At 34.0% G+C, this 24,646-nt stretch overlaps 2 protein-coding genes across 5 annotated transcripts; one reads left to right on the forward strand and one right to left on the reverse strand.

Moving 5' to 3' along the window:
- On the forward strand, positions 1-18,030 carry LOC118750897 (chloride intracellular channel exc-4-like). 2 transcript variants are annotated; one of them, XM_036485632.1, is made up of 7 exons: positions 8-94; positions 171-378; positions 15,632-15,733; positions 15,844-16,008; positions 16,083-16,325; positions 17,093-17,203; positions 17,266-18,030. In XM_036485632.1, the coding sequence occupies exons 2-7, from the start codon at positions 301-303 to the stop codon at positions 17,341-17,343; spliced, it is 777 nt and encodes a 258-aa protein (XP_036341525.1). In that variant the 5' UTR covers positions 8-94; positions 171-300; the 3' UTR covers positions 17,344-18,030. The 2 variants fall into 2 exon arrangements, with proteins under 2 accessions (XP_036341524.1, XP_036341525.1); XM_036485631.1 differs by lacking the exons at positions 15,632-15,733; positions 15,844-16,008; positions 16,083-16,325; positions 17,093-17,203; positions 17,266-18,030 and adding an exon at positions 12,189-13,615 and having other exon boundaries at positions 1-94.
- Positions 18,031-19,455: 1,425 nt separating this feature from the next.
- Positions 19,456-23,242, reverse strand: LOC118750898 (nucleoside diphosphate-linked moiety X motif 8-like). 3 transcript variants are annotated; one of them, XM_036485634.1, is made up of 4 exons: positions 23,027-23,228; positions 22,759-22,967; positions 20,072-20,144; positions 19,456-20,017 (listed from the first exon to the last, which is right to left on the reverse strand). In XM_036485634.1, the coding sequence occupies exons 2-4, from the start codon at positions 22,852-22,854 to the stop codon at positions 19,584-19,586; spliced, it is 603 nt and encodes a 200-aa protein (XP_036341527.1). In that variant the 5' UTR covers positions 22,855-22,967; positions 23,027-23,228; the 3' UTR covers positions 19,456-19,583. The 3 variants fall into 3 exon arrangements, with proteins under 3 accessions (XP_036341527.1, XP_036341526.1, XP_036341528.1); XM_036485635.1 differs by having other exon boundaries at positions 19,618-19,738; positions 19,800-20,017; positions 22,759-23,228; XM_036485633.1 differs by having other exon boundaries at positions 22,759-23,242.
- Positions 23,243-24,646: the final 1,404 nt, after the last annotated feature.

Below are 24,646 nucleotides of genomic sequence, written 5' to 3' on the forward strand. Positions count from 1 at the left end.
AGTTCGTATTGGCAATATTCTGTAGAAAGATAAAAGTATTGTGCGACGATTGCGGCAAAAGGCGTATGTTTCGCGAGATTGATTGGAATAATAAGTAATTTTCATTTGAAAAAGTGGTTAATTTTTACCACCATTTGTTCTCTAAGTTAGTCAAGGCGAATTAATTTCAGTTTGGATTAAACAATAGCAAGATCAGAATCATATTTTAGGCTCACAAACAAATTCTTTGTGGATTTAATTTTCTGTGGCCTGTATTTTCGTTTTAACAAGTGCGAATTTTATACGTCACGCGTTTCCAAGATGTCGGAAGTTGAGAATACTCAAGAGACCAATGGCACAAGTAATGGAGATGTTCCTGAAATTGAACTGATCATCAAGGTAAGTAGTATCGTGGACTATTCGACATAAGGTGTCTCCTGAAAAAATTGCTTCATTACTAAACCGGCGCAGAGTTGTGCGTATGCATATTTTAAGTTGCGTGTTTCATGTGCTTAAAATTGTGATGCCATCATTTAAATATCTTAGTTAGGAATTTACTAGTCCATCAGCTTTTGTTGACACAGATGATCATTAACATACATATGTAAATCGTTCGTATTGTATACATATTCCCTTTCGGTACACTGGAGCTGTTTAGTATATATGTAGCTCAATAGGGGCTTCATTCAACACTTTATATAACTTCCAATTATACGCTTTTCATGCATGTAGATATGCATATATCGATAGGTATATGTTTGTATGTATGTACGCACGATCAATCTGCCTGAAGAATATTTTCTTTCGACTTTTGGAGGGGGGCTATTTGTTTGGACAACTCGCGGTGCTAACGTGATCGGAAGGCCTCTGTGTGTGTTATCTGTGATGCTTAAAAACAGGTTTTTCTTAACATTTTACTATTTCATATGCCACAATAGCTAGTAGGCCGACTGGTTGGTCCGGTGATTGAAATGAGCTTTTGCTTACTTGTGTGTTTACTCACATAAATTGTTGTGCTGCTTTTCGTTGAACTATTTAAATAGTTTTGGTAGTACGTCACTTATAATGCGACAGTTTTCCCAGCATATGACTAATTGCATGTTCATATATTTAGTAAAGGAATACATATGCACATATCGCATGTTTAATAATATACAAAATTATTTCAAAATTTTAAATTTGTGAGAAAACGCAGCCAAAGTTTGATCAATTCATCCAGTTGGTATACCAAAAGATAGGTGAAAATACACATATCTTCGCCATTTTTGGGAAGTTTAATAATCTGTTACGATGAACTCATTCTCCTTATCAAGCTTATTAATTGTTTGGCGAAATCTCCTAAAACGTAAATTTTGAGTTGAATCTCTATATTATTAAACGTGCGATATCTACCCAGTCGCCAAATTATAAAATGAAAGGCCGAACTTGAGCCACAATTTCGGATCTTTTGAAGCAATAGGTCTTCCGTGCTCGATTCTTTACTAGTTTTTTTTTTTATGGAATGGCCAAATATATTGCTGCATAGAAATTTCTAAATACAACATAGGAGGACATAGCTTATTAACCACCATTTATTTTTGCCTATTCTACATCGACGCCAAGTTTTCAATGAAATAACTCGCTAAATTTTTCAAATAATACAGTCATGGACAAAAGTTTCCGTCCTTACACGATACTTATGTATGTATGTATATAAAAATATCTAAAATAGGAACAAATTGCAACAAATATATTTCTCTGCAAAACAGCATACTTATTTTATTTATTAAAACTATTTAAACTAGTATTCGACATTCCTTTAGAATAAAGATTTTAATTTGATTTGTTGAGGCTGTTGTTGTAGCGGCACTGCTAGGGCCCACCTTAATCGGTTGTTTTAAGTAATATGCTTCCTTATCTGGATTTCAAGTACGTCCCATAACTGCTCGATCGGATTAAAATTGGGTGATTCGGGAGGCATCCCTGCGTACAGAATGAACGGTGTAAAATATCCAAAGTCATTATCTAGATTCAATTGTAATGCACTTTTCCTTAAATTATCGCTCAGATAATACCATAATAATATTTTTAATGAAAACTAGCTGACCAATACCTGATAAAGCCATGCAACTTCACTCCATGATCCAGCCTCTCCTATGTTTATCTGTTGCGTGTGGGTATTTTTGCTGCATCCTTTGTCCGAACCGGTCGACCGAGATGTACATAAACGTCAAATTTACTTTTCTGAAAAAATAGTACACTATCCGAAAAATATTGAGAGTTATTAATAGGTAAATTCTTTAGGATAAGATTGCCGGTATTTTGCGCAAAAATTATTTAAATTTATTAATTATTTAGTTTTCGATTGCTTTAATTGGTAACATGTGGATAACGCATATCCTAGGGTTAGCCTTTGTGACCAAATCGGAATTATTGACCTTGAAGCATTGCTGAAGGAAGAATCATTGTTACATACATATGTATGTACACACAATGGTATTGAAAGGAAAAGTGAAAGCTGAATTGTTCAAAACAAATTGAACATTTAAAAATTGTACACACAGCCATACATGTGCATGTACACTTGCATAGCCAAGTGTGCATAGAAATGAAAAACACTGATAAAGCGTGAGCTTTTTTATGTTTGCATGTACAGTTGTCGACAAAATAATAGGTGTGCGATATTTTGACCAGTTTTGACTCTTTGTCTATTTTTTATTTCATGTTTATTAAATTTTTATATAAAAGTCTAGCTGGCTATACAAGAAACACCATATAAATTCACATTTCAAACATTGCATAAAAATTATAAAAATGTTGGTATGCAGTTTTGGAGCCATTAGAGGCGATTAGTTGAAAGGCCGTTCACACCAGGCGATCTTTATTTTCAACTAAAAGTTGCTTGTAAACTCGCCTCATGTAAAAACCGTATTAAATTGTGGTATAATAAAGCCCAAGTTGACAAAAAAATCCCGTCGAGTTTTGAGACTTTTTTTGGTTGAAGGTGTTTCGCATTTTTTCCATACCAAGTATGTATGTTCGACATATTCTTTTATATGGAAGGCACTGCCACCAAAAAAGAAAAGAAAAAATGCCAAAAATCAACGAGACTTTTTAGCAGCTGGAAACTTACACTTCATTATACCATTATTATAATGGGCTACAAAACTGCATACCACAAGTTTTTCTTAAGGTTCTGATTAAAAAGTTTGAAATATTTGTGAAATTTTTATAGTTTTTGACAAAGTTTAAATTGTGAATTTATAGCCAGTTAAACTTATTTTAAAATAATCTAGAAAATAAACAAGATAATTGGTCAAAACTAGTCAAAATATCGCACTTCTATTATTTTGTGGCCAACTGTTTGTACATACTTACATACGTATGTACATATGTACATACACTAGTGCATTGCTTTCTGCTGTACCTTACAACTCAAATTGTACTGCTTTTGTTGTAAATTTGTTGTGGAAAGAAAAAGTTTGTAGCTCTCATTTTAAAAAAAAATATGGTATGCAGTGCTAACTTGAAACCATACACCTAGTCGATGTGACAACCCTTCGGAATTTACACTACCCTACTTGAACGTCGGTTGGTGTGGGTACTGCAGTGAAGTTGCTTTCAGTAACATCCGCCTTTCCAGTCAGCGTTAGAAAAGTTGACATAGGTTCGGTGTTCCGCGGAAGCAAAGTTGGCTGGTTTATCAATCGAGATGACTATGGGCAAATGGTCTGATGCTAACGTCAGCATCGGTCCCATGATGTGCTGTTTATCAGACCAGCGCTGACAATTGTTAGGTCTGGCAAGCTGCAGCAGCTGTCCATAATCTTTCGTCCTTCGTTCGGTTGCGTCATCGTTCATTGTGCAGAATGTCGAATAATCTATCAGCTGAGCCAATTGTTTGACAGGTTGAATGCCAAAGATCGTGGTGCGCATTGAAGTCACCAACTACTATACGGTTTTCACCTCTGAAGAGCGCATCTATTTCAGGGTGATATCCTGTTGGGCAGCTGGTGACAGGGGTATATATATACGTTAAATATTTCGAGCTCGATATCGCTTGATCGGATAGCAATACCCTGACATTCTAGGGTGGTATCCCTGCGGTCGATGTCAGCTCGAGATAAGACGGTACTGCACGGTGTGGTGCGTGATGAACGCTAGGCCACCATCATTATCTCGCTATCGAGATCTCGACGGTGCACGTTATATCCGGCGCAATTCAACAATGTTGAATTGCGATGTAGCTTCGTCTCTTGGACCACAGCTATTAATATTCCGTGGCGACCCATGAAGACTGTTATCTCCTCGATCTTGCTCTGAAGTCCGCTATGGACGTACAACTTTTGCGGGATTTCGCCGACCTAAACGGGGTTAGATCACCGAAGCAACAGCCCTTGGTCGAGTAAAACTCGAGTCATTAAGGTACGTAGAACTCGCTGTCGTGGGATTGGTTTTTTTTTTTTGCTGTTATAAACATTGCTACCAGACGTCTCGGTTTTCCCGGACATGCCCCGGTTTTAGACTATTTGTCCCGGTGTCCCGGTCCAACCTTAAAATGTCCCGGGTATCGTTTAAGTGTCCAGATTTTAGTTGCAGAAATTTGAATAAAAGTTCAAAAATCACTAGCAATGCCATTTGTGAAATAATTACATCTCCATATAGTTGAACTTTGCACAAGCAATATTTGATGATCGATATATCCACAACATAGCTTTAAGTGCAAAGTGGCCTTCCTGATGCTCATTAGCTCTTTTTGGTTTGTGGTGCTCGTTTGTTGTTGTTGTTGTTGTTGTAGCGGCTACAACAAACCCGCCCAGGACGGTTGGTATCTCAGTCGTTGTCGTCAAGTTCCACTAACGGCAACCCTAGGAAGCGTGCAGCTTCTGTGGGGTTTGTCCACAGGGACAAGGCCGTTAGGGTTGTCGGGTTTTCCGGGCATGCGAAGAGATGTTTCGAGTCATGTGGGGTCTCTCCGCATGCCGGACACTCATTCGGCACATCCTCATTCAACCTGCTCAGGTAGGAGTTCAATCTGCTGCAGTGGCCGGAGCGAAGTTGTGCAAGTGTTGTGCGTGTCTCCCGAGGCAGATAAAGCTCCGTCTCGTCTATTCCATTCCCACGACAGCCGGTTCTACGTACCGGAATGACTCGGGTTTTACCCGACCAAGGGCTTTTGTTTCGGCGATCTAACCCCGTTTAGGTCGGCGAAGTATCTCAGAAGTGCTCGTTTGTTGTTCGTGCGCGGTTTACTTCCAGTGAAAGTTTTCGCGACAAAGTTATAGAATATAAAAAGTTTATAGAATATATAAATACCAAAGAGAAAGTATAAACTCCTTCCCACTTTAAGAAGAGTTGTCATTTGTTTATATTTTTTTACGTTATAGTGCCTTAAAAGAGAGCCTCACTGAGTTGTCCATCACACCTTGGCCATACCTAGTCATAACTCTAATGTAGATAAGTTTTTCTCTTATCAACGCAATGGACTAAGGAAAGAAATTCGCTCAATGTACAAAAGTTCATATGTTAAAAATTAGGTGTACAGAGTTTTACAATTATATTAAGGAAAAGTCAGAAGTTTTGAAACAAATTCACAGCAATGAAAAATATGACTGATTTTTCAATCTTGGTACTTACATTTTTTTTTTTAAGAATCCTAGTGTACTTATACATAAGTACAGTGCCGTACAAAATTATTAGTTCAGAGAATTTTTCATCTGATCTTTTAGAAAAATGTTGTTGAAGTCTGAAGTTGGTAGAAAATCACGTTGATTTTTAGCAATTTTGTTGTTGTTGTTGTTGTAGCAGCATACAAGTTCCCCAAAGAGTTTTTGGGGAGTGTTGCTGGAGTGACAGTCCTTGGCCAAATATAAATCTGGTTCGTTCCGGTTACGTAGACCCGACTGTCTTGGGGTCTTTGCTGACAGTGTCTTCCATACAAAATGAATTGTAGAACATAGTTTGTATGGAAGAAAGAGTCAGCAAAAAAATTATCAAAAATCAACTAAAATTTTGGGCTATAAAACTTCATTTCCAAAATTTTTTATAAAATCTGATTAGAAAAATACAAGTTTGTATGCTGAATTATTGAAGTTTTTCGAGTTTTGCACAAGGTTTTTTGATATAGTATAAACTGTATTTTTATAAAAAATTAAAAAAAAAAATGTTGCATGCATTGTGAAAAATTCTTTGCGCCAATAATTTTGGGCGGAACTGTATGTTAATTTTGAACTTTAGTTGTGATAAGTGGTTTTGTTGGTGTACGATGAAATGATCTCATCTTTTTATGTTTTGGTTTTTGTCTTGTCAAAATAAAATTATACTACATACTTTCGTACGTAAGTAATTTTTGTCTAAAGGTAAGGAAAGGGAATGGGGGAACGTTTCCTTACTCTTGCGTTGATATATCAGATATAGTAATGGGATTTGTTGAATAAATTGCTATAGTTGGAGAATATAACAAGCATTCGTCATTTTTTAATTAAACAGAAAACTATGCAAGGCAGCAGCGGCCTAAGTAGCTTAAAATAACGATTTCTCTATTTTGTTGGTAATATAAAGCATGGAATTTATCTTATCAGTGGAAACAAGCATACATAAGAGCAATTAGTAAAAATCGACAGTCGGTTTGATCATAGTCGATATTTGTAGCAATGTTGGCAACTTTTCAAGAATTTTAAAATGTTAACTGATAAAAAAAAATACAGTCGCACTTCGATTCTACGAACTTTCCCGAAAAATGGAAAATGATATTAAAATTTTTTTTTGAAGAACATAGCGCTCATTTCTTCAACAGTGTCATAACTGAGTTAAAGTTTAGAATTTACATATAATCCCATAGTAAAAATGAATGCATATATATTTTGTTCTAGGGGGATACTGGTAATCAATGCAGCTTTGCAATTTGTACAAAACATAGAAGAAGAGATAGCGGTAATTTTTGCATACTTAACTCAATATTTTTATTTCTCCGATTATGACACTAATGAAGTAAATGAGCGATATGTACATACATAAATAAAACTATAGAGTACATTCATATGTATGTACTAATTTTTAAATTTAAAAGTTTAAACGAATCATTCTTACAGCTGGAAGTTTTTAATTGGAAACTTGTTACATACATATATATTTACTTAAACTTTCTCATTTAAAAATTGAGATGCACACATCTTCGAGACAGATTCAGTGTGGAATATTTAGACACGCGGACTGCCACCCGGAATGACCCAGGTTCGATTCCTGGTCCGGTCAATATTAAAAAAAGTTCAACAATTTGTAGAAAACTACAAAAAAGTGTAACAAATTTTCACCTAAATTTCAAACTTTTTTCTCGGTAGTGATAGAATTTTTTTGAGGACACAGTTTTTTTAGCCCCTGCAATTTTAGTCTGATAATGTGCAAATTTCAAGTGGCTCCGAATTACCGTTAATTTTTTAGAATTTTTTTTGTCGCATTGGCTTCCATATAATGAATAAACTCAATTTATTTGTATATGGAAGAAAACCGCAAGATCCTTGGCGAAAAAAATTCTAAAAAATCTGCGGTAACTTTTAGCCACTTGAAACTTGCACATTTTCAGACTAAAATTGATTGGGCTATAAAACTGTGTATTCAGAAAAATTCAAACACTTCCGATAAAAAAGTTTGAAATTTAGGTGAAAATTTGTTGCACTTTTTTGTAGTTTTCTACAAGTTTTTAAACTTGGGTTTATATGGGTTTTGTTAGATAAAGAACTGTATTTTAATTGAAAATTCTTAAAAATAAATAAATAAACATAAGTGGCACACAATATCACTTTGAAATGGCGTGCTATAGATATGACCGATACTGTATATTTTTATACATACATACATATGTTCTTGTGTATGTGCTGTTGCATAACAAGCCAATTAATTCAATTATTTATTTTCTTTTGTTTTGTTAACTCCGTTAAATTAACTGATTTTTTGAATTAAGACATTTATTTGTAATTTTTTTATGGAATCGGCATCGGCCGATTCTTTGCCCATCAGCCGATTAATCGACATCGGCATCGGTACCTGAAAAAAAAAATTGGAGTTGAGTTCATGTAAAAATTATCCAGTAACTACTTGCCAGCAACTCTCCAGTAATTTAATTTCAGAGAGTTCGCTCTTAAAAAAAAAAAAATATTCAAAAAAGTACGTACGTGAACGCAAATCCAGTAATAAATTGCAAATTTTATGAACAGCTGATAAATTGGTTGTTTATTCGCAGCAACTTCCTATATAAGCAATATACTTAAATAGGTTTATTTTGTCAGTTTCAACCATAAAAAGCCCATAAACAGTTTCCTCATTAGTTTCAATTGCATCCAGCAACAAGCGATCAGCTGTTTTTTTTTTGTAAAAATTTATCCAGTAAAAACTTGCAACTTCAGCTGTTTCGCTCTCAATTTCCTCTAGTTTGGAAATTTATTTATTGTACCATTAGCAACAACAAATCACAAAGAAGCGCGAATTCCACTTATGACTTGGGGTATTCACAACGGTGTCGTAAATGTCGTATTTTTGTATGTCGTAAACTTTAAACGGCTAAAATTATATTAAGGGGGCTCGCAAGGTACCATAAAGTCATATGAATCTTCACAGTGATTTAAAAATCGTTGGTTATGGTTTCAAGTCCTCCAAACATTTGTTTAAGCTTTTAAATTGTACGACATACAATACTACGACATTTGCGCAACTATCTTTTCGTTTTGGAGAATTCTACTTTCTGAAAATTAAAATAAAACCAAAAATGCTAAAAATAATGCAGAACTGAATGCTTAACTTTTCTTGCATATGCATAGATGCAAAGTTTGGCTGACTTCCAAAACGTATCAATACAATGTTTACGTACGTATGTTTGTAAATTTCGAGCAAAAGTATAGATTTTCATAATTGCAGTATCGAACTAATCTTTTTGACGCTTCTACAAACTCATTTAGCTTTCGAGCTTTTCCATAAATACATATCTACATACATATGTATTTACATAAATATTATGTACACTTTTTTTATTTTACTAGGAAAGTAACCATTGGCCTATGTATGTAGACTAGTTATGTATTTATTGCTCCGTTTTGTTGATTTTCCATATTTATTTACAATATGTATTTTCTTTATCGCTTTCTAAGTTTATTTATGTATGTATGCATATGAATATGGGTGGGTGTGTGTGTGCATAGAACACTCATGCACTTAGCACATAAGCCAGTGGTGAATTTCATTGGCTCTGTTTGGTACACTTGTAGTTAATTATTTACGTGTAATTTTCCAAGATTTTAAATTAAAAATTTTTTTATCAGCCGAAGTTTTTGACGTTACACTTCTAAAAATTCCATTGGAAAATTATTTGTTATTATTATTTTTTAACGAGTTTATCGGATTTTCAAAATATCTCGACCTTGGCATCACCAAGCGAAAAATTCCGCAAAAAATTTTCTGTTTACATAACCGGGAATTTTATAAAAAGCAGCCAAAATGGCCCATAAATAAATAAGTTATGTAGATATATGGAGGTGTGTGTTGACATTCGGTGAGTTCGATCCCTGGAATAGGCTCATTAATGTAATATGTACTAAGCTTGCCAAATTTGCAAGTATTTAATGAGCCACTTTAGTTCAAACATTTTTATGTTAATCTTGAGGCATGTAAGAGTATTAAAAATTCAATATATGTTTATAGATATGTATGTAGGCTCATTTACAGAATACCTATTTTGAAAAATTGATAGTTTCATTAGGTGTTTTTGCAGATTAATATTAAAATACCGTAAAAAAAAATTTTTAATATGTATTAATCTTAGAAATTCGAAAAAATACTTTTTATGGTCAGTCTGAAAGCTGTCAAATTAAATTTTTAAATTTACGAAATTCCCAAACAGAAAACAGATTTTAAGTAACCATTTATTAAAGTGGCAAGCACCCGCGAGTATAATGATGTGGCTTAAATAAGGTGTGCGCCAAATCTGAATACAGCTGGGTATCTTCACATATGTATGCATGTACAGCAGCGGTCAAAACAATAGCCGCAATATTCAAAATGGTGCTGTTGGCAACTTATCTTTATTTATTTATTGTTAATAATTGTCATTTAAAATATGAGTTGATCTATATCAGATACCACATAAATAAAAGTTTCAAAGCTTGCACAAAGTTCACAAAAAACTAATTAAACTTAAAATATATTCATTAAAGTTTAGATTTTTTTTAAATTAGATTTCCTAGAAAGATTTCGAGTATGCAGTTTAATAGCCCATTCAATTTTAGTAATAACGCATGCACAAAATTTACTTACTTTTATATGGAAGAAAATGCGCAATACCCTCCACCGAAAAAATTCTTAAAAATAAACGGTAATTTTTAGCGACTTGAAACTTGCACTTGAATGGGCTATAAAACTGCGTACTCGAAATCTTTCTAGGAAATCTAATAAAAAAATCGAAATTTTGATTAAAATTTTTTAAGTTTAATTAGTCTTTGTGAACTTTGTGCATGCTTTGAAACTTTTATTTAAATGAAAATTATTAATATAAATAAAGATAAGTTGCCAACAGCATTGTTTTGAATTTTGCTGCTATTATTTTGAACGTCACTGTACACCTGTATGTACACACATGTATTTGCCACATTAACACAGCGTAGTGTTTCTTTTAATTTTCTTCAATTGTATTTTTGGCGTGAACATTTTATGAAGCACATTTGCATGACATCATCATACTTGGATGTTTTGAACACTCAGCCGGCACTTCGCCTACTCATTAAAGAATTGATGAGCAATGCAAATATCGTATGTACATACTACATACATATTTAGGTATGTAATAGCAAACACAAATAACCGTTTAGAAGTTGAAGTATAGAAGGCCAAATAGCGGGTTGCACAGTTTATATGTAGGCAACCTGCTGTTTTGCTCTTTACTGCAAGTTTGCATTTGATTCTTCTGTTTATTTATGGGTGGATCTCGATTTTTATACCCGAGCGCACTTGTACCCAAGGGTATTATAACTTTGTTCGCATAACGGTTGTTGGTAACAGCCAAAACGAATCGAGATAGATATAGACAAATGTATCTATACATAAATGCTCAGAATGAAAAGAGAAATCAATTAAGCCATGTATGTCCATATAACCACATACCCAGGCAGGTGTGAATACCCGAATTATGAATATTGGACAAAAATATTTTCTAGTGGGTGTGGGTATGCATCTAAGAATGTAAAAGTCCTTCAGTTAGTAATTTTGAAAGGAGCTATATATTTAATCTGCTACTGTATTTTATCAACGAAAACCTTTGGAATTCTCAAACGGGAGAAACACGCAGAATTTAAGAGGACCAAAACAATTAAATGCAGATATTCGTACAGCATTTGGTTTCATCCCTTTTTGTTATGCAAACGAGAAATGCAATTCCGCGGATCGATCGAAACTTGTCATGAATTTACCAGAAGAAAAATTTCTAGCTAAATCCTGTAACTGATTCTGATTGAGAAGAATTGCTAAGTTTCTCGCCCACGCGAATGACTTCCTATAATGACTCGTACCGGAATAGACGTAACTAATGCCATGCTGAACGGCGGATGATTTTTATAGAAAACACAGTGCAATCGCTTGCTACTCTTTGCCGCTGGCCCTCCCCTCTGCGATTCACCTGTTTGCCTACCACTGCATGTTCGTTAACATATTAACATATTAATTGCATAGCCTATGTTTTTCGTTTTTTTTTTTTTTTTTTTGTTTTTATCAACCAACTCGCAAATGCTACTAAATAGCCGTTCAAAGTAATAACCATAATTAAGCGCAGTATAATTAACCAAATAATAAATAAATATTTAATTTTAAGGATTGGAATTTGCTAAAGTGGCATAAAAATTAAAAATTAAATTTATAACCAAAGCAAAAGCATATTGCACATAAAATATAATAATGTATGTACTTGTATGTATGAAAAGTACCTTAAAAGATATATGAAAATAAGTGAGTGTTTGATTGCTTGGATGAGCATGTAAATATATCAACTTACTAGTATATACCTACATGTACAATAAAAATGTTGCGGGGGCGCTTTTCAACAAATGTCGCTCTAGCTGTAATGCTTGCGATCGAGTGAGTCCCATGATGGGGATGACTCAGTGTAGAAATTATACTCGTATAAACAAAGATATCATATTGACAAGATGTGATCCCCTAATAGTATGCTTTCACTATCCTCTGCCCCTTTCTAGGAAGAATATATGCTTGATAATGAATTTGTGGGGAATACAAACGAGAGCAGAATCAACATAGTAGCAACCGACGAAAACTCAAGCGATGTAGATGAAAAAGAAAATATCGTTCAATCGAAAGTACAACCCAAACAGCAGAGCCACCAACATCTAAAGGAGCAGAAGGCTGTAAACAACGAAAAACCACCACTCTCTTCTCGCAAAGATATTTTGCCAATGCACCACAATGAATCAGTAGAGAGTGATCGTGTTCTAATGCTCACTCATTACGACAATCAACATTTTCACTTCGAATATGTAAAGCCGAAGCAAGAGGAGAACATATTACACACAGAAGCCATCCTGCAAAGTGATAATTTCAACAATGAAAGGCTTGAGGATCGACTTTCCCTGAGTCAGTTGAATAGAGTTCCATTTTCTCCAAATCGTATAACAGAAGAAATAACAGTGAAAGATAAGAATGCACGCGGCAGTAGTCCTGTTAGCAATTTAGATTTCGCTGCGATGGTAGCCGAGGCGTGCGAAGGAATTTTCGATGAAATCGAAAACGACCTGCGATCGTACAATGACGACAGTGATAATAACATAGTTGAGCCTAGCACAGATGCTGGTTGTTGTGGCGATTTAGCTAATAGAAAGAAGCGACAGCATAACTCCGAAGCGGTTCGACTTGCAGCCAATGCCGTACTGGAAGATGGCATCAGCCTTGGCGAGGCAGCAAAGCGGTTTAATGTGGTACGTTCAACAGTGTCCTCACGCGTGGCTAAACATCCCAAGCGCAAAAGACGAAAACCTAACAAGGAATTAGAAGAACTTATTCAGAGTAAACTGAAGGCTGGTATACAAATATCGGAAATAGCGCGCGCTTTGCATGTGCCCAAGTCGACCGTTCATTTGCATAAGACAAGACTTAAGAACAATGGGCTATTGCCGCCTGTATGGATAAGGAATGGCAATAAAGATGTGGTTGATCATGGAGCTCAGGAACGTTTAAAGCAGGCATATCGTGGCCACGTCGTAAACGGTATGTCAGTACGTTTTGCTGCAGAATTTTTCTCCCTGCCACTTACAACATTATGGCGATTCATAAAACGGCGAAAAAATGCGACAACTGCTGCTGGTAACGAACGAAGTGCCGAGTGCGCGGTAGAGGAGCTCTCGAATGGTCTCGAGGAAATTGGGGTTCATAATGCTTGCGACGCGTTCGAGGATTTAGGGATAAAAGAGGAATCTCTGGAGAAGGAAATGAACTTACCGGACAAATCAGCTACTTGTTCTGCAAATTTGGTGACAGTTATAGATAGTGAAGAAGAAAGTTTGGAGCAATCATTAATGAATCAACTTTTAGAATAACACAAGTTTAGTTTTGTTGTTTTGGATCTCACTGTTTGAATGCCATTGATTGTTTAATAAAACATTATAAAACTATAAAGTTTGAATACATTTTTGATAACACAAGTTTACAGAAATAAAAAAATTGTCCGACTGCAATTTTTTTTATATGAATTCTAATGTGAAATATTCCTGTCGGGTATTCTCCCGAAACCAGCATAAATATAAGAAAGTAGAACAGTTTTTGACATACATATAGACAAATTCATAAATAGTCAATTTGTATAGAGTCCTTTTGTATGTACTTTTTCTTAAGTGCTCATAACTTCTACATTTATTATTCACTTTAGATAAGCAGAGTCTTATTGCATGAGAAAAAGATCACACTTTCGCCCCCTACAAAAAAAAAAAAACAGGAATTAAACACATTTCTTCAAATTGATGTTTTTACCGAAAGAAGTTATGCAAAATTGTCGATAAATCAATCAATAGCTCCTAAACCGGTTCGAAGAAAAGAAATTTCGATATTGGTTAACTACTTCAATAAAATTTGCAATTAAGTGAAGGTACTTTTTTAAATCTCAACAAAACGGAAATTTGGTTATTTCTCAAAAATTGTTCGGCTATTTTTTAATTAATTTCTTACTCGAATTTAACGGAAAATTTTACATAAGAAATGATGGTTAAATGAAACAGGTCGGAGCACTTGTCGACTAATGTTATCATTTGTTTAATAAAATTTGTGAAAAATATAAATAACTATCTATTCAATATATCAAAATGAGTATGAATAAACGTACGGTTAAACGTGGCAATGCAAGCGCTTTTTCTACTCATTTTGCTGTCAAAATGCGAAAACGAAAGTGCACTTTCTCGAGTAACCGCCCAAACAGTCCTTTTTGCAGATTTGCAGAGAACACTTTACGAAATAACAATTGTAAAATGCAACTGCAACTGAAAGAACGCAAATTGCTTTCGAGAAATAATTTCAACTTGCTCCTACCGCACTAGCAATTTTCATTTTTGTTAAAAGTGCTGTCAAACCAATCGAGTGTTGCCGTGTGAGGCGTTTTTTTTTGCGAATTTGTATGAGATTATTAAAATTATTAACTTTAATCTACTGATATGAAGTAGTCAAGTATTAATGCATTGGACATTTTGTGACTGCGCAAGCACATTTTAGCATTTTTAGTTCATTTTCAGGTAATTAATTTTTTTTGTAAACGAAAAAAAACTAGTATCGGAAAGTTTGATTTTCAGAAATAAAAACTGCTTTCGAAAGCCACTTTACATGCAAGGTGTGACTGATGCTGCAATCTCTTTTGGAAATTCTGAAGTTGGACAGGCTTTCGAAAAGGACTTACACTTGCCAAGTTTAACAGCCACTTAACTTCCTGTCCTTATTATTACTATCAGCAAATGTGTGCAATTTTATACATATGCATTTTTTGAGTGCATCCCTAAATGGCTGGCCCGAAATCAATGAAATTTTAGTGGGTTGTATAGGTAAAATATTTTGTGTGATATAAAAAAGGACCTATCCGCACTTGGGATGAACAACTGGCGCAAATCCGCAAAGGAAAGAGACAATAGGTGAAGTTTTTTGTATCGACCCAAAGCGACAAACGGTTTTAAAGCCAAATAGAAATAAAAGAAATAAATATGCACTTATAAGTTTTAAAAATTATTAAAATCCAAGTTTTATCTGCAGTGCCACCTAGCGTGTCAATTGTTTTAAGGGTTTATGTACTGATCACTGTTCGAAGAAGATTCACAATATTCATCACAATGCATCGTTAGGAAAAGATCATAAAATATTGAAGAAACTTTCTTGATCAAAAAAAGGTTGCAGGATTACGCTATTGTATTTGCATAAATATGTATATACTACATATAATACATGAATGCAGCTCATTAAAATGGATTGAAATACATATGTGTTTACGTGTCTGCTCATCCTAACAAATCATTTAAAGCGATTTTAGATTCACAAAACAAATATCATAAAGAAACTTTTTCTCAATAAGTCTGGGGCTTGTGGTTGGAATGGAATTTTTTTGCTCGTAAAAACGAACTAATTATATTTGCAATGCGATTGATCTATATTCCAGGCATCTACAATCGACGGTAGGCGAAAGGGTGCTTGCCTCTTTTGCCAGGAGTACTTTATGGATTTGTATCTGTTGGCAGAACTGAAAACTATCAGTTTGAAGGTGAGAAAATTATAAACTTTATTAGTTCATCATACATTTTGTATCATGGAATTACATACATATGTATGTATGTATACATACATAACGACGTGTTTATTTACAAAATTAAGGTTACAACGGTTGACATGCAAAAGCCACCTCCAGACTTTCGCACCAACTTCGAGGCGACACACCCGCCTATTCTAATCGATAATGGATTAGCAATCCTTGAAAATGACAAAATTGAAAGGCATATCATGAAGAATATTCCTGGCGGTTACAATTTATTTGTACAGGTAAAACAAATGTTTTTTTTTCTTCAAAGTAAGACTAGACCCTTTTTAATGTTCATGTTTCTATTTGCTTGCAGGATAAAGAAGTGGCAACACTGATCGAGAATTTGTACGTGAAGCTCAAATTAATGTTGGTAAAGAAGGATGAAGCCAAGAACAATGCCTTGTTGAGCCACTTAAGAAAAATCAATGACCACTTGGCTAATCGAAATACCCGTTTCCTAACCGGCGACACTATGTGCTGTTTTGATTGTGAACTTATGCCGCGACTGCAGCATATCCGCGTGGCAGGCAAATATTTTGTGGACTTTGAAATACCGGTAAATAACAAAATTGAAAGAAAAAAATGAAAATGCGGCGGTAGGCACATAATTATTTTTTCTTTATTTATTAGTAATAAATTTTTTAGAAAAGTATACTTTATACTGCAACGAGGACAATGCGACTCAAAATTACAAACCTTTTCTTCTTTTATTATGTGTTATGCATTTTCTTCCATACAAAGTAATTTTTTTTTATGAGAGAAAATTAGCAACGTCAACAAAAAAAAAATCAAAAATTAACGCTTAAAACTCGAGTGGGTGCAGTTTTATAGCATACCCGAAATTTTTCTAGAAATTCTAAATAGAAATATTTTGATGACCATGTTGTGAAATTTGGTTATTTTTTGTTGTTCATTTAAATAAAGTAGAAAAACTCGGCAGGCCTTCCGATGTTAAATAGTTTTAAGAAAGTGATTTTTTATCAACTTTTAAACTTTGAGTTAATTGGTTTTCGTTGGATGTAAACCATGACACAAATGTTACAAGGTACAACCGTTCGCTCGATTCGTCGGCCATCATTCATTTTTTGAATTATGTCTGCTTTAAAGCTTCCAAATTTTTCAGGCTATATTTTTGTAAAAAAAAAAAAATAAATGAAAAATAAATAAAGAAAACATATACATATGTATGTTCTAACATTTTTCACTTAAATTGCTTTCGTGCAATTGGCTGTAACGCTTGTAAAGAAATAATAGAAGTAATTATGTGGCCACCACTGTATATATTCAATTTAAAGAAGGATAGCTTAATTGTTTGCTTTACAGACACATTTCACCGCATTATGGCGTTACATGTATCACATGTACCAATTGGATGCCTTCACACAATCGTGCCCTGCAGATCAGGACATCATCAATCACTATAAATTGCAGCAGGTGAGTGCTGCCATATTTTATTTACGTAAACAGAATTTTTTTTTGACACTTTTTTTTTTCAGATGCTAAAAATGAAAAAGCATGAGGAGCTTGAAACTCCTACGTTTACTACTTCCATTCCGATCGATATTACTGAGTAATGCAGATCTTTTGTATGTGGTGTAATATGACCAGAGCAAGTTGAAACGTTAGCTTGCTATAACCTTAGACCGTATAGCATTAAGAAGCCACGCCCCTGCTTTCAAAAAATAATTCCAATTTATAATACACGCTTGCGTATACCCACTTACAAAATAACATGTGAAACATAAAATAATATTCCCATTTTTTAATAATATAATTGAAATAAAAACTAAAACATATTTTTTATGTACTATATGGGTGTATTCCTAAGAAGAACATAAATACACACAGTACACTATTCTACAGTAGATCAAAAAAATATTCAATATGCGTATGCAGTTGCGCCAATTACATAGGAAAACGTCGAATGTTGCTCTTCAATTATATTTCTTAGTAAAGTTTGTTTTTGTATTTAATTGGCAATGTGAGCACAGTTCAATGACGTCGTTTTTGATAAATGGGCATAAGTATTTGAAAAATATTTACACTAAGTGCGATTATTTTTAATTAAGTTTGATTTGTTGCCAACGTTTGATTTAATTGCATTCATTAGAAATACTTTTTAATGTTTACGATAAGTATTTAACAAAGAATCCAAGATTGACGAGGACTTAAAAAGTTCAAATTATAATGAAGCAAGTATGCCATTACATCAAAATCAAGTACATTAAATTATTAAACGCAATACGTTACACCGTTTACAATTGAAATAAGAAGTCAAAAATTAAAATTAAATCCATTAGGAAATGTGAACTATTCTCCGTATTATTTTATATCTATAGCTATGCAAACATACTTAAAAATAGGATACAATTGTTTTGTATATACAGATTATATATTCATCAAATAAAACAAATAAAATTTCGTACATATTTGATACCACAAAAATGCATTTGTATGTTTTTATTTTGAGTTAAGTCATAGGTTAGACTTAACACTTCAACAATTCGAAATTAACGTTTGGATCAAAATCGCAAGCCCATTGAGGGGCATAGATTTTTGCCCACCGTTCATGAAATTGTTTAGATATAGGTACATACAAACAATAATTTCGCCCCAATCTGATGAACCATTTTTTTAGTAGAACTCCACACCAAGTTAGCTCTTCGGTATTCAGGTTTTCAGTGTGTAGCTGAAGAAAGGTATGTACCAGAGAACAGCTTTGAGTATGATCGAGCCTTTTTGATCACACTCACTAAAAATCAAGCACAAGCGAACGCCACACTCGGCTACTATGTGTTCGATCGAGATGCATACCCGACAGCTGCTTTGGTTACGAACGAGTCTGTTCGATCACCCTCGCTATAAATTGAGCACAAGCGAACACCACACTCGGACACCCGCAGCTAACCCGAAAATTTGTGTAACAATGAAACGGACACCCGAACATTGCGATAAAATGCAGGACAACAAAGAAATTTACGCTGAAGGTAACTGGCGCCAATATGTTCCCACAAAGCATACGAAAATGTTGTTGCTTTGTGCTTGTGCATACGCAATGAAAAAATTAGAAGCGAAGTAGACAAAAAATGTGTTTGCATCTATTTCGTATAGTTTCGCGTGGAAAGCTGTGTGTGTATATATTAGAACACAGCCTAAAACTATGTAGGTACATAAATACTTTTACAAAAAATAAATGTGCTCCGAGTGTATAGGGCTTGGGCATTGCCGATCTACACACATTTATACCTAAATGGATGTAGGCGTCGTGATGCCGCGTTTTGTATGAGCAAAAATATAAGAAATGGTTAAATGTATACTTAAACAAACTACCGAAAAATTCAACCTTCTCTTTACCCTCTACGCACAAAAACTAAGAGCACCGCGATGAGAAGGCAACATTTTTTGTAGAAACAAAAACGTCATAAGCCAATCAAGAAAATTTTGTGCACACTCGGGTTGAAACTCGAACACCCGGGTATATTGAGGTGCAAAGCACCCGAACCCAATCAAGTATGTATGAAAAGCAATCGGGTGTTGTGGCCAACATGTTCGTCTTGAGCTCAGTCGATAACGAACAATACTTCTGCTCGTATACAGAGAACGATGCAAAGCGGGTTTTGTTAGATGATCGAGTATACACGAAAATCATGCACCCGCTGCAGATGTCTGGTATGTACTTACATATATTTATCCGATTATTGATTTGGTTTATTTTCTTACAAAACCTGACAACATTAAATTAATCTCTTAGAATAACAGGTTTCTTACAATACATAAAGTCGTATTTACAATTTTTTTTTTTTTAGATTTTTCGTCAATGTTTTATCTTAAAGGGACGAATGTATTTGACATGATGTTTAAGTCTCTTTAGATCTGTCGGAATAAGGCATTGAAGAAAAGTATTTGTTATGAAGCCTGTAATGCCCCAAACTTTATTCTGGCCGACTACGAAATTTGGGGTACTCCAACCTGATTTAAATTGAGTGTGTTTTATAGTTTTTGGATGTACCAATTCTTTAATAGGTATTACCAATGCCTCCTCTACTTCGTCTTCATTGAGTTTTAATTCTTTTAAAGTAAAGTTTTCTACAGTGCCCACAACGGGCATTATAGCGGCAGTATTTGGCGGTGATATAAGGTTGCCTGTTCCCCAGACATTTATGCGTCTGCGTGGTAAACCGATCTCCTCTTCAGTTTCGCGCAACGCACAATCTATGAAATCCGCATCTTCAGGATCCTTTATGCCACCTGGATACAACAGAGTTTAGCAAGAGAAAACTACAACAAACTTAACCGGCTTACCAGGAAAAGATATTTGTCGAACATGCCTAGAGAGTCGACCGGAACGGCGGGTATAAAGTATTGAGATCTCTTTCTGTAAAAAAAATATAAATAAATAATTATAACTTCTTTAACTGATTACTTGATGATCATTTCCAATTACTATTTAGGCTCAATACATTTTTTCTCTTTGTGTCGTGAACTAACTTTGCAGTGTCTGGTTTTTAGCCGGGTTTCCCTGGGTCAATTTGTAAAACTATTGTCGCTTTGATTGGCACACATACAGTCTGTGCCAAACGTAAGTGTGCACCTTGTTCTAATATAATATTCACAATTATTTTCATGAACATTTTGCTTCATCGATTATTTATGTATTTCATTCTGTAACATAAACCATATAAGTCTCACACTTTATTATAAAGTTCAAACAATTTTCATCAAAATTTAAACAATTGTATTTAAAATTTCCAGAAAATTTTCGAGTTTGCAGTTTTGTAGACCGTTCAATTTTAGTCAAAAAAAGTGCATATTTCATTACCGTTGAAGTTTTAGAATTTATTTTTTGTGGAGGGTGTTGCGCATTTTCTTCCATATAACGAGCGATCAACATCTCTTTTTATATGGAAGAAAATGCGCAACGCCCTCCACAAAAAATAAATTCTAAAAAATCAACGGTAATTTTTAGCGACTTGAAACTTGTACTTTGTTTTACTAAAATTTAACGGGTTAAAACCAGCATCTCGAAAATTTTCTAGAAATTCCGAACAAAAAGTGCCTACTCGAAAATTTTCTGGAAATTTTGGTTAAAATTGTTTGAATTTTCGTGAACTTCATATAAAGTGTGGAACTTATATTTAAATGGTTTATGTTATAGAATGAACTATATTTTCATAAATAATTAACGAACAACATTTTTCATGAAAATAATTGTGAATATTATATTAGAACAAGGTGTCCACTTACATTTTACACTCTATGTAGGTATATGCAGTCAGTGTCAAATGTAAGTGTACACCTTGTTCTAATATAATGTTCACTATTATTTTCATTTACTAAAAGATTGTCACTACTCAAATAACGAAATATATCAGAAGAGTTTAAAAATTGCAATTTTTCGCAAAATGTAGAAAAAACATATGCGTCTACTTAAGCGGAAACTAAGCAAGATATTCACCAAAATTTCAAATTTTTATGAGGATTAAAAAAAAAATCGAGTAAGCAGTTTTGATCACATTAAATTTAGTACAACAATGTGTGAATTTTGAAGTGGCTAAGAATGCGCCTTGATTTTCAATAATTTTTTAACTACTTCATCACATTATTTTACTAAAATTTAAAACGCTAACAAACGATATTCGAATTTTTTGAAAGTTCTGATTATAAAGTTTAAAATTTGGATGAAAATTTGTTTAAGCAGGGAGCACACGATTTGTACATTTGGACAGTTTTGCACAATTTTACAGTTACAGAGTGGAGTTGTTGGGATTTTTTCTATTCAGCTGAACTCATTCTCGATCAAAATTTCTAAACGCCACCCTGTAACTGTCAAAATGTACAAATCTGTACTAATGTATAAATCGTGAGATCACTGCTTTACAGGCTAACCTAATATTCACGCACGCCGCCAATTTATTGTCAAAAATTTCTCATGCGCATGCAACTTGTATGAGATCAACCGAAATTGAACGGCGTGCGTATGAAGCTAACTCAATTTCCAATTTTTGTTCTGCGTGACATTTTGATTTGACGTTTCGCTCAATGAAATCAAATGCAAACGCATGCAAGTCAATTTCGGGTGACGCAAAAAAACAAATTCGACGGCATGCGTACCAAAACGCAAGCCGTGAATATTAGGTTAGCCTGTTATATGGTATTTGTTATAGCATGAACCATATTTAATAAAAAATTTACGAAAATGTTTTGACATAAAAAACATTGTCAATATTTAAAAAAGGAGCGACCGCAGGATTATTCAGCTAGGTGCATGCATTTGCATATACAGTCACTCACATAAGTATTCGTAATTTAGTATTTTCACAAGATTCAAAATGTTTTCTATCATAAATCTTTTTCATTATTTTTTATTTAAAATATAGCTCATTCTATAACAATAACCGTGTAAATCAATCTTGCAAACCTTGTACAAAATTCAAAAAAATATTCAAACTTTAAGAAACTTTCATAAAAATTAAACCGTTTTTATTCAGAATTTAAAAAAATTTAGTTTTGTAGCCCATTCAAATTTAGAATAATAATGTGCAAGTTTCAAGTACCTATAGATTACCGTTGATTTTTTTTTGTGGCGGGTGTTGCGCATTTTCTTCCATATAACCAGGGTCGAAGAAAATAAACAAAAAAAAAATCAATTTTAAGCGTTTAGATAAATATAGCCCGGCATATAAAGGATGAACAAAAGAAATTTTTATATGGAGGAAAATGCACTACATAACTCGTCCGCTGCGGTTTTATACACCCTACACGTTAAATGGCGGGTTAAACATTTGGCTGTTATCAATCAGCTGTTAGTGAATTTAGGAGGATTCTACAAACTTTTTATTCGCGCATTATTTCCGAAATCTTTATTGTATTTTTAAGTTAAATGTACTTAATTGGGGACTGCCAACGACTTTTAAACGCTGCAAAATTCGAGCGAATGTGCATGCATTTCCCTATGTTAATATTTTTGGTGATGCATTTACTAAGCTTACCCTTTCATTTGTGCAGAGGCAAATGAGGACGGCAGCGAATGTTTTTTCGCGAGTTGTCTTAGACGACCTTAATCCAACTGGTGTCGATTTTTCCATACATTGTATTGAACGTAATTTGTTTTCCTCTGATAACAGAATATCCGGTCGCAGCAATTCGTCAACATTCTTACCTTCCTCATTATTATGGTTATGCACTCGTATATGGTTTGCTGTAAGTAATGTTATACTGCGTTGTATAATTTGAAAAGGAAAACATTTTCCAACCAACATTATTATTTTTTAATATTAAATAAATTTGCGAAACAAGACGAACTTATTAATAAACTGTGTACTTTAACCAAGGCACGTTTAATGTGCCTCGACTTTAACACAGAAGTTTGTTTTTCCTTTATCTGCTCTTATCGATATACCGATAGTAATATTGTTTTTATATCGATACTTAAAGATGTTTATTGGCCCAAAACACACAAGAAAAGTTATGCAACACAAGGGCTTTGTTTCTTTTCTTTTCTAGCAGATAATTATCAGAAAGAAGAAGAATAAGAAAATTGAAAGAATTACGCTCACAGAGAGCGAAATTACGAAAAAGTAAAGAAACGCAAAACTAGCAAGTAATCAGCTGATCGGTATATTTGACTATTGAAAATATTTTTTGTATCCATTTTGACAGTTGCTAGTTTCTGCTAGTAAAAATTTTACTAGCAGAAATTAGCAGAACCAAAAAAGGAAGAGCGTAAGATCGAGAGAGAGCTGCTAGTTTTTTGGGTTTCCAGCAGAAATTAGTGATAATTATCTGTTAAGAAACAAATCTAAGTTTTTTTTCTTCGTCACAACGAATAAAATAAAATTAGAAAAATATATGCGTCAGTAGCGGCTTCTATATGTATTAGTGTCATTTGACGTTGATTTCCCAGCCAGCAGAAAAACGTAATTTTTGCCGACAGTGGGATCTCATACAATTCTTCTTATCAAAAAACGTTCAAAATAAGGCGCGGTTACAGAAAACTATTTCAATTTTGATTCGTTTTCGTACTAGAAAACGTTCGAAGAAGATGACGTTTTATATGTTCGAAGCTGAACATTTTAAAGCATACATACCTAGTTGGCAGACGCTTCTTTAATTGTTTTCAAACCATGGAAAAGCATCTGTGAAGCACAGAAGGAAAGCCTCAAAAGTGGAAAACCCCAGCCAGCAAAGAAACTTAAATTTTGCCGACAGTGCAGTCTAGTCAATTTCCCGGAAACGAATAGAAAGCGACTACAATTTTCATTAATTCACGTCCACAAAACAATGGTGGTTTTCGTATCCGGAAACAAATAGAAAACTACTACAGTGATCATTCATTTTCGTGTCCGGATAACGTTCGAAAAAGATGATGTTATTTGAAAGCAATAATTGTATTTAATTTGTTCAAGCTAAACATTTGCAGAGGAGCGTGCCGCTATTTGTTAGCTTCCAGAAGGTGTCGTGTTCGAATCCCGTCAGGCGCTTCCTTAATTTAATTTAATCTTATTTATTTATTTTTTTAACCATGAAAAAAGATCTGTGAAGTGCAGAAGGAAAGCGTATTGAACGAAAAATTCAATCAGACAAATTTCAGCAAACAGCCAAAAAAGTACATATCCTTTTCAATTTTCGGTACTTATCGTCGCCTGGGTAAAAGATTGTCGTAAGGGCCATTTTGACGATTTTTAGTTCTAGATGCAAATATATTTTGAAATAAGTTCTTTCGATTGGTGTTGTCTGTTTTTAGATATCTCCTTTAGTTTCCCTGATATTGAATAAAATTTCTTCGATAATTTAGTAAAAATTTAGTTAGTGATGCAGTCATATTAAATTAATCAATATCTTAGAAATGTTGTTCTCCATTTTTGTATATCTCTTTTA

Source organism: Rhagoletis pomonella, unplaced genomic scaffold (assembly GCF_013731165.1).
Source record: "Rhagoletis pomonella isolate Grant_MI unplaced genomic scaffold, Rhpom_1.0 Rhpom_scaffold_00442, whole genome shotgun sequence".
Classification (NCBI taxonomy): Eukaryota; Metazoa; Arthropoda; class Insecta; order Diptera; family Tephritidae; genus Rhagoletis; species Rhagoletis pomonella.

Excerpts from the sequence above, each read along its gene's own strand:
- LOC118750897 (XM_036485631.1), top strand. The coding sequence starts at position 301 with ATGTCGGAAGTTGAGAATACTCAAGAGACCAATGGCACAAGTAATGGA. Across the intron at positions 379-12,188 it reads AAATTGAACTGATCATCAAG|GAAGAATATATGCTTGATAA; the intron begins GTAAGTAGTATC and ends GCCCCTTTCTAG.
- LOC118750898 (XM_036485633.1), bottom strand. The coding sequence starts at position 23,028 with ATGTTGGTTGGAAAATGTTTTCCTTTTCAAATTATACAACGCAGTATA. Across the intron at positions 20,145-22,758 it reads GCCTCTGCACAAATGAAAGG|AAAGAGATCTCAATACTTTA; the intron begins GTAAGCTTAGTA and ends TTTTTTTTACAG. Across the intron at positions 20,018-20,071 it reads TCGACAAATATCTTTTCCTG|GTGGCATAAAGGATCCTGAA; the intron begins GTAAGCCGGTTA and ends TGTTGTATCCAG.